The sequence below is a fragment of the Brachyistius frenatus genome, unplaced genomic scaffold (assembly GCF_029030835.1).
Source record: "Brachyistius frenatus isolate BFR_SWC_R1_liver_20210118 unplaced genomic scaffold, ASM2903083v1 Contig_112, whole genome shotgun sequence".
Classification (NCBI taxonomy): Eukaryota; Metazoa; Chordata; class Actinopteri; family Embiotocidae; genus Brachyistius; species Brachyistius frenatus.
The window spans coordinates 1195001-1207500 of NW_027210711.1; the positions used below are offsets into that span (position 1 = coordinate 1195001).

At 45.5% G+C, this 12500-nt stretch overlaps 1 protein-coding gene across 7 annotated transcripts in view; it reads right to left on the reverse strand.

Moving 5' to 3' along the window:
- dmd (dystrophin) overlaps positions 1–12500 on the reverse strand; it is a 130823-nt gene that overhangs the window by 19098 nt on the left and 99225 nt on the right. For 3 of the 7 annotated variants that reach the window (XM_069712841.1, XM_069712840.1, XM_069712837.1), the window contains 2 exons: positions 12472–12500; positions 10472–10532 (listed from right to left, as the gene is read on the reverse strand). The exon at positions 12472–12500 is cut by the window's right edge and continues 35 nt beyond it. In XM_069712841.1, the coding sequence (XP_069568942.1) occupies positions 10472–10532; positions 12472–12500 (90 nt within the window). Of the gene's footprint in view, positions 1–5717; positions 6020–8603; positions 8640–10471; positions 10533–12471 lie in introns of those variants that run through there. The other 4 variants (XM_069712838.1, XM_069712836.1, XM_069712843.1 and 1 more) reach the window with 3 other exon arrangements.

Here is a 12500-nt window from a genome sequence, read left to right on the forward strand (position 1 = left end):
AATCGCTATCGTTAACACGAACGAGTCAAATCGCGTCGTACAATTGCGTTCTGACCGCCCGGCCCCAAATTTTGGGGAATATCGTTGAGAGTTATTAATATATTGATAATAGTTATTTCTGAAAGTCGGGAACTCCACTCGACGTATTTCGACATTTTAGCGCTACGGCTACGTAGCATCACAGCGATCCGGTCGGTTCCAATAAAAGTCAAGACGGTTTGGTTTCCCGCCCTTATCGTGGACCGAATGTCAGCCAATCAAATCCAAGGATTTTTGTTGTCGTTGTTGTTGTTGAATCGACTGGATTATAGCTTTTCAAATATCGGACGTTTACGTTTTCGCAAATGGTTTTTACAATAAAACCTTTGAGCGATATTCGTCGGCTGCTCGGCAGCTGTTCGAAGTCACTCGTGGAACTCGAATCTCATTCAACGAGTCGCTTACGATGACGCAGTCGGCTTTTTTTTTTCTTCTTCTTTCAATTCAATTTTATCGAAATACATCGGGACGGCGCAGGCGTCGGTATTCTCCGCACGTTTTTAAACATTTTTTAAATTTTTATTCTCCCTCTTAATCCCGGCGGAGCGTCGCCAGCGCTAATTTGCAGTTTCCAGCCGTCTTTAAAAAAAACAAAAAAACACCCACTTTTGAATCCTAAAGCCATCTAGAAAAAAAACATCACAATAAATTCCAGCGGAGCGAAGGATGATTCCCCCTGCTCGTTAACTCCGGTGGAAATAGTCATTGCGGGAAGATGACGAGCTAATAAGTGACGCCAGCGACGTTCGTCTTAAAAGAGCCTCCGCTTTGACGCGCCGGACGGACGGTAAACAAAGACAGTTGGACCGTTCGGTCCGATTACAGATTGAAGGGAGAAAAACACAACAAACAAAAAATAAAGCAATTCTGACGCGCGATCGTGCGATCGGGCTGCACGTGAACGCTCGGTGCGCAAAACCGATCGGAGGAGCTTTGTTCCACAAAGCGCTTTTTGTCTTGATCTTTACGACTCAGCGACGCGCCTACCTGCAGGTCAACCTCTGCCTGAAGATAACAATCCAGACGCTGCCTTGTTTATCCCCCCCCTCCCCTCCTCATGTGCTGCCCTTGTTTTTCCTCTCTCTCTCTCTCTCTCTCTCTCTCTCTCTCACACTCCCACTAACAGATAATGAGGAGAAAGGGGGGGAGGGAGCGTCCCGTGGTGAAGACCTACTTCAATTTTTTTTTAATATATATATATATATGTATATATATACACACAGTATCCTCAAAGCTTCAGTCACTTTTCATTCCGCGCCTTCTGTGGAGTCCGGTGGAGACGTCCTTGAGCGAGGCGGGTGACTCGGAGCTACCAGTGTACGTCGGCAGAAGAAAAAGTAGATTTCCGCATCCAAAAAAACAAAAAAAACAAAAAACAACAACAAGAGTTTGTCCCAAATGGAAAAGGAGGTCAAGAAGCAATTTCAGTTCCCGCAGAACAACAGATCGAGGACGGAGAACAGAGAACGGCAAAAAAAAACACAAAAAAAAACCCGATGTACGTCGAGGCCAAATGTCGAATTGCTTCGAACGTTCCAAGGCGTTGCCACGGCAACGTGACGCTTTCGTTTGGCTTTCTTTTCGCGATAAGCGCGGCGAGAACGTAGCCTCGTGTACGAGCTCGTGTTTAACCGCACCGTCAACGACAATAATAATAATAATAATCAACAAAATAATCCTAACATTCAGGAGAAAGCGCCGGCAGATGTCGGAATCGGACGGGAAAACTCAAGAGTACCGGCGCGCCTCTAGTTTCGGTGTATCGCCTCCTGCTCCTCTTGTGTTCCTGAGCCCGAGGTGATTTTCACAAAGCGCGCCACGTGTTTTGGAAATTGACGATACATCGGGGTGGATCTGTTTTTCTCTGACATTGTCCCAACACATCTACCCACCCCCCCTCAAAAAACCCAACAACCCTGCCGTCCTACCGCTTCTAACCACACGTCCCAGCGGGATTAACAACAATAAAAAACGTCCATAAATCAGCGGTGGCCTGCGGGAACCCGGCATCTCCGGTTTTCACCTTTTTTTTTTATGCTCTTTGAAAGCCAACACCGCCTCCATAGAAAAATGTATCGCCGGGGAGGGGGGGGGGGGGGAGAGATGAGCTGAAGTGTTGATATTGCATCGTGAAACTGTCAAAAGATAAACTACGGCGCGCCGAGCGGCGGAGATCTGCTGCCTTGCTCGAGGGGAGGGGGGGGGGATGCAAACAGCCGAAGAACAGAAAACAAGTGAAACCATATATTTATATATATTATAATACGTTTGCTACGATAAACTGACGACTTCTTCACGACAAATGCTGTGGGCTCGGGGTTCGTCCGTACGGTCGGCCAATCAGATTGCAGCGGCAGGGTTTCGAACGGTTGGGACTACGGAGCGGATATAAAAGTGTTCGTAGCCCCCGGGCCACTTGTCGCTGCAGTCAATTATGAACGACCCCACGGTTGAGCGTCACGTTTTTGCCGAGCCCGGCTTCCTGTCCAAATATTTAAATACAAATCCATTAAAAAAAAAAAAAAAAAAAAAAAAATCCAGGTTCACACGGAGCCATTTTTTCCCTCCTGGTCGACGTTTCGTTGAGCTAACGAGTTCGCTATTTTGGAAACACCTCGAATTGGTCCCCCCCCCCACCTCGCTTTAATTCCAACATCACCAGACCTATGAAGAGGATCAACTTTGTTTACTGTCAACAAACCCAGAGAGCGGACCTGATCGCTGGTCGGTCGGTCCGCCCCCTGAATACGTTCCTGCTCCTTCTGTGGCTTTCAGCCCGTTGGTTCCCACTGAAGATATGAATCTTTAAAAAAAAAAGATGAAGAAAAAACACCTCAAAAATACAAAGTTTTACTCTTTAAAAAGTCTAATTACACCCCCCCCCCTCCCACACCTAAAAAAAAAAAAAAAAAAAGAGCACTTGTTGCAGATTTTAAACAAGTGTTATTTCAAAAGAAGGACATTGTGTATTTTGCAAGTTCTAGGGACTATTTTTTTCCAGCGGATGAAAACATATTTGCCGCTATAGAAAGTATTTATTTCGTTTCCTCTCATTTTAAATGCACCCCCACCCCTTTAAAATAACCTGGAGTGAAAATATGATCCAGTCTCCCTGCTGCCCTCGCACATTTCACTTTGTGACTTTCTGTAATAATCACAGGAGAGGGTGAAGGGGGGGGAGGGGGGGGCGGCTTGCTAGTTTTCATTGGTCGTTGAGTCAAAAAAAAAAAAATCAAAAGTTTGCCTCGTCAGAGATGTTATAAATAGCTTTCCCCTTCAGGAAGGTGGTTGTGACGTACGTCCGACGGGTTCCTTAACGTTACAATTATTATATACATCGCCTACTTGCTCATACACTCGCGTACTCATATTTACAACAACAACAACAACAAAACAGCTGGATCAAAACTAACATCATATTTCCGTCAATACTGCCAGGCTGTCTTTTTTTTTTTTAATCATGTCCTCACGTCTCGCCCCTCTTTTATTCTTTCTTTTTTAATCGACCCGGTCTTTCATGTATTTTGTGGAGCCCGCCTCCCCCCCACTAGTGGCCCTCGGTAGTATTGCACTTTAAGGCACTCTCCATGAGAGTCTGTTCTTTTTTTTGGTCTACATCCTGCGTCGATGCCAGTTTCATCCATTTCTTTCGTATCATTTTGGTCTTTATTTAGTTACTCGTCGGTCCTCGCGGGATTCGAAGACGGGTATCGCGTTTGTGTGAGGTCCGCGTTTCTTCTCCCCCCCCCCCCGAGACAAGTCCGATGTGCGTCTACGCCAACGTTCTTGTTTTAACACGCCGATGCAGAAACATCTTTTGTCTCCCTCCGAGCTCTGTAATTACCCAGAACCACTTTATCCATTTTAAGTCGTTCCAACGGGACACCTGAACAGAAAAAAGGCCCGCAGCTGTGATGCTGTGGGAAAGTTTCTCCCAACGCAGAAACTCGCCCCGTGACGGAAAAATAAAACATAAAAACCCAGATTAGGATGAAACACGGGCTTGTGGTCGATGATCGTCTACACGGAATAAAAAGACAACACGCACACACACACACACACACACACACACACACACCCTGACAATCATGCCTGAGCACGTCAGTACGCAAGTTGAATCCGTGTGTGTGGCTTTTTATCCATCCTCTGTATTTAGTCAGTGCACACACACACACACACACACACCTGCAATCACATCAGTGCCAGAAACATGTGCACCAGCCAGCCCGGCATCCTCTGCTCCCATTTCAACAAAGTTCCCGAGAGATATCCAGGTAGTAACCGGGGACGACGACCACCGGATCACAGAGAAGTTCATAACCACAGACAAACCAGCACACACAAGATATATACATATATATATATAAATATTTACATATCCATATATATATATATATCTTTAATATCTTCCCCATATAAAAAACATTTACAATTGAGGCCTGGCTGTTATTTCCCAAACGATAAAACAAGAGCAATGCAGTGCATCAAAATCGCCGTACACGTTGCGCACACCTCCGCGTGCGCGCGCGCGCACACACACACACACACACACACACACATATTCACACACACACACTACTCGGTGCAAAAAAACCCCCCCAAAAAAACCGCACTCATCCAGAAACGAGCCAAGACTCGCTGGCACGAGAGGTGATCGTATTTGCACCTTCGCGCGCGCGAGCATGTGCGAGTGTGAAGGAATGCAACGCAGCGGTGCGTCGCCGCTTCACTCCCGCGAGGCTCTTTTCTCTTGAAGCCGCACGCGCGCGCGCACACACACACACTCGCGCGCGCATAAATAAACACCAAATCCCCGTCGGGCCAAATTCAAACACATACGGGCAAATAAACGCAGGGAACACCGAGCCCCGTTTGCACAGCGGATGCTTTAAAGCTGTTTCTCCCCGACATGGCAGCATTCAGTGAGAGAAAATGAGGAATACGCGGTTCGTGTAATCCGGAGGGGTGGGGGGGGGGGGGGGCGGCTCGCGGAGGCTCGCCGTGGCCGCACACCTCGCCCCGGTTCCCCGGCAACAACAGCCGCTGCGAAGAGGGAGGCTGTTTGGGGGCTTTAAATGGCTACTAAAAATGCAACCGTTTCACCGTCCCCCCCTCCCGTCCCGTCCCGTCCCCCCCCATCATCTTCCTCCCCGGATTATTCTCTCATTCAAAAACATCCCGTTTCATGATCACGAGGCACGTTCAACTTCAAACCTGATCGCCGCAACGCTTTTAAACGACACCAATTGCCCACAAATGTCTTTAAGGTGGTGCGTTCAGGATACTTGCGAGATAACAAGCGCACGAGAAAAGGAGGGGGGGGGGGGTAGAGAAGGTCTATTCTCCCACGTCCGGAATTGAACCCGAACACCTCTTCGTGCAGCTTTTAAGTGTAAATTTGTCGTATTTTACGACACTACGGGGTGAAATAATGTGTGTTTTCTGCGGAGTGTGTGTGTGTGTGTGTGTGTGGGGGGGGGGGGGTATCTCTGCCACGAAAACCCCACAGCGCGAACAGGTTTACTGCATTACGACCAGCACAATTACCATCACCATTATTTATCACCACCCGAAACAGCCCCAGTCCCCCCCCCCTCCCCCCTCCTTCCCTCCACTTAACAAAAAAAACCAACAACAACAACAACAAAATAATTAAAAAAAAGCCCCTCGGCACTCACTTCCGAAGCTGTTCCCGCATCGCCGGCCGACTGAAGCCCTCCCGAGTCCGGTGGAAACGTACCGATTCCCGGGGAAAGCACCGGGGCGATATACCGACCCAGCGTCCTCTACCACCGGAGAGAGGCGTCCGAGATTACCGCGAGGGGCCTTACGTACGTGTGTGTGTGTGTCTGTGTGTGTGTGTGTGTGTATGTGCGTGTGTGTGTGTGTGTGTGTGTGTATATATGTGTGTGTGTTCCTCTGCAAGAGGTAAGCGGTGGGTTTGCAGAGGCTGACTGGCCAGCAAGACGCGAGGGTCAAAACCACCGGAGTACAACGACGCGCCACTTCCGCCGAGTATTTCAAAATAAAAGCGCCGGCCAAAATCGACCATTTTCCCCAAACCGACGCGAGTTACGCTTCTCGGACATTGGAGGTCTGAAATAATTGTCGTTTTTGAAATGATCGATAGATAGATAGGCTTTATTGATAACGCAAGCGGAAATGTTTTCGTTACAGCGGCGTGGAAGATACGGCAAAAAGCAATAACAAATTACAGAATGAAAATAGAGGTAGTAAAGGTATAAATAAAAAAATAAAAAATCAATAAATTGCACAATATATACAAATAATATACTAATAATTCATTCATAAATATTTAGCTCGCTAACTGCTTGCGCGTTTAGTAACTAACTAAAAAAGAAAATGCATGCTTGTTTTATAGCACGTTTCCTCCTTATATAAATATATAATATATATGTATATATAAATATATATATATATATATATATATATATATATATATATATATACATATATATACATATACATATATATATATATATATATATACATATATATATATATATATATATGTATATATATATAAATATATAATATATATATGCTGACTAGCCAGATTTGCCTCTGGCGAGTCAGTGTAGCCAACGATATCCTACTTGTTCATCCTCACTAACAAAACCGCTATTAACTAACTTTAGAATTGGCTGAATCACGTTTCTATTAAATCATAAAGAGGATGCGTTTTTATATTTATTTATACTTTTACTAACTCTATTTTTATCCTGAAATTTATTTATTTTGTATTATTATTATTATTATTATTATTATTATTGTTTTTGCTGTATCTCCCATGCTGCTGTGTTGAAAAGATTTTCCCTTGCAGGATCAATAAAGTCTATCAATCTATCTATCTATCTATCTATCTATCTATCTATCTATCTATCTATCTATCTATCTATCTATCTAAAGTGCTCTATACTTATATAATAAGTTGTATTTGTGTGTGTGTGTGTGTGTGTGTGTGTGTATAGTTTATGTGTGTATTTATTCATTGGTCTTTCTTTTCTAAAAAAAAAAAAAAAAAATCTCTCAATCTATCTTACCTTGTATTTGTAACTTCTTATTGTGTGTTTTTTCATAACTGTTAATTCTACGCCGCTGTGACGACTACATTTCCCCACCGTGGGATTCATACAGTCTCCTCTATCGATCTATCTATGTATCTATAGCGGGTTGAGCCTGCCCTTTTATTTTGAAAAGAATCCCGGCCCATTTCCGGTCTGCCTCCAGGTAACTTTAGCGCCGCCTCGGCAATAGATGAGGCGGAGCTCGGGCGTCCCTTCCCCCCATCCCGCTGCTCCTGAGAGCAAAAGGAGCCTCAACACCATCCGAGGAGGTTTTTCACCTCCCTGACGAGAGAGGGAGAGGGAGGGAGACTCTTCCTCTTCATTCAAGGCCATGCAGAGAGAGAGCGAGAGAGAGAGCGAGAGAGAGAGAGAGAAAGAAAGAAAGAAAGAAAGAAAGAAAGAAAGAAAGAAAGAAAGAAAGAAAGAAAGAAAGAAAGAAAGAAAGAAAGAAAGAGGGAGAGAATAGGGTGCCTTTTACTTTTACAGGGCTTACTCCTCAAAAGAGGAGATCCAGGAAGAGAGAGAGAGAGAGAGAGAGAGAGAGAGAGAGAGGAGGAGGAGGAGGAGGAGGGGGCTCTTTGCTTTGGGAATCAGTGTTCAAGGCTTGAGAAATGTTGCACCAGCAAAGAGAGGAACAAAAAAAAAAGACCAAAAAAAAACAAACCCAAACCGCCTGGCAAGTCTCAACTGCTGCTTTTACCTCCACAACACAACACAACCTGGGAGTGTGTGGTGTGTGTGTGTGTGTGTGTGTGTGTGTGTGTGTGTGTGTGTGTTTGCACACCGTGAAGCCCCAAGTCCAAAAAGTGTGCGGATACCCCACGGTGGAGGTGGGGGAGGGGGGGGGAAGCAGCGTTGGTTTCCAGGCCCTACTTTGAAGGTCTTCAGCCCCTCTAGTTCCAATAAAAGCGCCTCAAGCTGCAGTACCGCCGATGGCCACTAGAGGTCGGCTCAGCAAAGACTCCCGTTCAACTGGTCGCATAAACGTCTCAGTCCTTAAATTCATCAATTATTCCTTTTCTGGTGTCCATAGAAAATAAGGGGGGGGGGGGGCGTGTCTTGTTTGATTGACAGGCCTGTGGTGCACTCAGGTTACGGCTAGCGACGGGGGGGGGGGGATGTATTCTCACCCACCCCCCCTACCCAAACTCGCCCAAATGTGGTCACTACCTGACCCGACTTCCGAGACTTCATGGCGGCCGCTCACGGGCCGACGTCAGCGCCGCCGGGCGGAAGTGACCATATTTGGGCATATCTTTTGGGCGCCGACCTCTAGTGGCACTCGGTGGTATCGCAGCTTTAAGGCACTTCGGCCCAGACGCCGCGTCCACTTTCATATGCAGTCTGTGGTTAACGCATGTGTACACTTTGTTCGTGCATGCGTGTGTGTGTGTGTGTGTGTGTGTGTGTGTGTGTGTGTGTGTGTGTGTGTGTGTGTGTGTGTGTGTGTGTGTGTGTGGTCAGCTGGGCACTCACAGTGTGTCGGTCATCAGGTCGGGTCCAGCTTTCTCTCTGCGTGTGGAGAGGAGAATCTGTCACTTCTCTTTCTCCTCCTCCTCCTCCTCCTCTTCCTCCTCTTTCTCTTTTTTCCACTTATTAAATGTGTATTTTTTTTTCCTCCTCAATAACGTTTATACGTTGTTTTGTTTTTTTAACCAGTCAGTTCCACGTCAAAACAGTCCGTTACTTCACACACAAGCTTCTCCGACAACAAAAGCGGTTTCGTTGCAGAATACCAAAGCTGGAGCAGGAGGGGGGGGGGGGCTCGAACTCAAAAGATCCCCAAAACAAAAATCGCCACCTCAAAGAGCGTCGTTGCCGCTGTCAATCAAAACTCTTTATGGAATCAGATTTGGCTCAAAATATCAAATATCAGAACCCCCCCCCCCCCAAAAAAAAAAAAAAAAAATAAGTATGAGAGACGATAAAACTCACTTCAGCTAAGAAAAAAAGGTTTAACCCCGAAACTGAATTCTGGATGTTATTTTTCACATCGATTGTTATATAATTATTCTATAATTATTCTATAATTATTCTATACGGTTTGTAGAAATGGATGAAATACCGAAAACAAGAAATATCTAATCTAATATATAATATAAGTCACGTAGACTTCTTCGTAACAATAATGAAAAAAATAAATAAAATAAAAATCACACCTTAGCTTCGCAGCTGTACGACCGGCGTCGTTTACCCCCCTCTTTCCCCCTCCCCCCCCCACCACCAAAAGAAAAAACTTCTGCCGACGAGTCGTAAACGGTCTCCCAGAATGCAGCGGGGCCCCCGCAAGCAGGTTTCAAAGACATAATGAAGTAAATAAATCCAGATATTTGTCTTTTCTTTTTTTTATTACTGTCCGCTAACCCTCAGCTGGCCGTTCGGAGATGTATCGTCATATAGGTTTTAATCTTGTGTTCGCTTACGCGACAGATTACAAAGACGACTTAAGCGTTACGCTGATAAAGTTACACCCCCCCCCCCTGAAGCAAAGCGAGGTGGGGGAGGGGGGTATTTTTCCGTTTTGTATAATCAGCGTAAAAAGGTCGATTTTATTTACGCCACATCGAACGCGCCGCCCGAAACACAAAACTGTTAAAAAAAATGAAATCATTTTATATAACAGAGACAAAAAAAAAAAACAACAACAAGTACAAGTCGGGGGATGTTTTCAATTTCGTATCCGACAAATCCCCCCAAAAGTATCGTTGTGAATATCTCGACTCCACTTACAAAAAAACAAAAAAACACCTCCCTCGACCGGCGAATGTAGATTCATCCGCCGCTGAAAATAGTCCCGAACAAAATGCTGTTAAGGTCACGTTTGTTAGAAACTGCAGTTGAAACCAAAAATTAAATAAATGACTGAACTTCTGACTTCTGTGTAGAAGCGTTGTTATATATTTCTCAATATCAACAATAATATTATAATAATAACAATAATAATAAAAGTTTTGATGTCTTTTTTTTTATTGTGTGCTTTATTGTCTTTTGGAGGATTTATTTTTTCTATCTTGTGTTTTTTTTCCCCCTTCATGTGTGGGTTTGTTTTTCGTAATCTTTAGAAAATACTTGAATAGGAAAAAAAAAATTAAATACGGAAGCAACGTTATTTGTTTTTTTAGTGGATTTAAGTGTTCGGTAGAAATCGGTGGGTTTTGAAAAGCGAGAGCCGCAGACTGCCGTTAGTTTAAACAACAACAACAACAACAACAAAACGGGTGCTTTTAGTTGGTCACGCCACACACACTTTGTTAAAATAAATAAATAAAATAAAAACAAGTAGAAGAGATTTCGATATGTCGCCGGTGGAGAGGACCTTCTGGGAAAACCGCCTCGGCACTTACTTGATGTAGTAGGGCACGTTGTTCGGGGAGACGCCCTGCTCGAACGGGCTCTCCACGGATCCTACGGAACAACCGAGAGAAGACAAACGTCACAACTTAAACAACGACAACAACAAAAAAACAACAACAACAACAAAAAATAAGCCCCCCCCCGTCCCGCCCCCTGAAAAGTGTACGTCACGGGGGAGTTCCAAAAAGAAAAGTTCTCTTCCAAAGTAATATACACGATAATAAAATAATTTAAAAAAGCAGAAAAAAAAAGAAAAAAAAAAGCAGAAAAACAAGAAACGCTGCTAATTATCTCCACTTATTATGCCCGCAAGAGTCGGCCATTAAAAAAAAAACAAAGCGGGGCCAGGGCTTCGCTGGGAATTGTCGCCGCGGTTGCGACGCTCCTCCCGGGCCAATCGGATGGGCTCGGGCCGAAAACTCCCCCCACCCCCCCCGGCTCCGTGAGCGTTTATTATTATTGCGACTCGCGGGGGGGATAAGGGGGGAGGGGGGGGGGAGATTTGCTGCATTTTATTTATTTATTTATTTTTAAAGCGAGAGAGGTGCATTGTGGAACGACCGGCGGAACACACACCGTATATTAACGGTAGGGGGAGGTGAGGGGGGGAATATATGAGAAAATATGGACTCCCGCTGTCATTATTACGACCCCCCCCCCCGCCCCCCAACCACCCCGTCTCGCCTCCCAGCCGCATCGAAGCCGGACGTATGAAACGTACACATGACGGTGAATCTCGTGTCTGTAAACGCGTCATTTTTTATTATTATTATTATTATTATGCGTTTTCTTCCTCTTTGAAATCATCTCATCAGAATTCCTCTTCAATCCCTCCGTTTTGTGTCTGAAGAGTCATTTTTATGCCTTTTTTTTTTTCTCCTCCTCTTTCTTTACACCCCCCTCTCCTCCCTCCCCCTTTCGATTTGAATCACCGCCACGAGCGGTGATGTTGGGAGCTTTTTTATTATTATTTTTTTTTTTAATCCACGGTCCTTTAATTACTCCGCAGATGAGCGGTAATTAATCTAAATAGAAAACGGATGGGAGGGAGGAGGGGGGAGGGGGGGCAGCGAGCGGTTTTGCCAAAGAGTGTCTCCAGGTGGACGGATGCAAAAAACAAAAAAAAACAAAAAAAACCAACTTCGCCGTTTTATACTTCAGTCAACAGATTTTAAACAACGATAGCGATAACGAGCGGAAACGCAACTATGGATACCAACAACTAACAAAATGGACGTTCGCCAGTATCACGTCTTTTTTTTATTTCTTTGCTCGTACGCCAAACACTGCCGAGGAACTGACTCGGGGGGGTAAAAAAAAAACCAAAAACAGGGCTTTTCAATTTTGGAAAATGATATGCGCGCGTCGAGTGTCGATTTGTTGTCCAGTCACGTCATAAAAAACAAAAACAAAAATCGCCGACTCGGCCGGTTGGGTGGAGCTCGGCCGCGGGAGTAAATGTTATGGCTTTTGTGGCTTCCCGGGGGGGGAGGGCTCCGTCCGTGTGTGTGTGTGTGTGTGTGTGTGTGTGTGTGTGTGTGTGTGTGTGTGTGTGTGTGAGAACCTGATGAGAAACCTCGGTCATGTCGGGAGGGGGGGGGGGGGGGGCGCCGTGGAATTCGCCGACCAAGCAAAAAAACACCACACACACAAGTTGCGTAAACGGGTGGATGCGCCGTCGCCGGCTCTTTAAAGTCTACTTGTCGCTTATTCAGTTCGTCTGTGACATGCCGTCGCTTAGCGCCCCCCCACCCTCATCCCCCCGGCTGACACATCACTTACCGAGGTGAGCTGCTGTCATCAGGCGGCTGCCTCATTTCTGTCCAACACAGTTTTGTCTTATCTGGCTCACACACACACACACACACACACACACACACACACACACACACACACACACACACACACACACACACACACTCTCTCTCTCTCTCTCTCACCGTGTCCGATGTGTGCAGGTGGCGGCGTAAATGTGTTTTTTTGGACTCACCGTGCAGGAGGCCGAAGTCGCAATGAGCG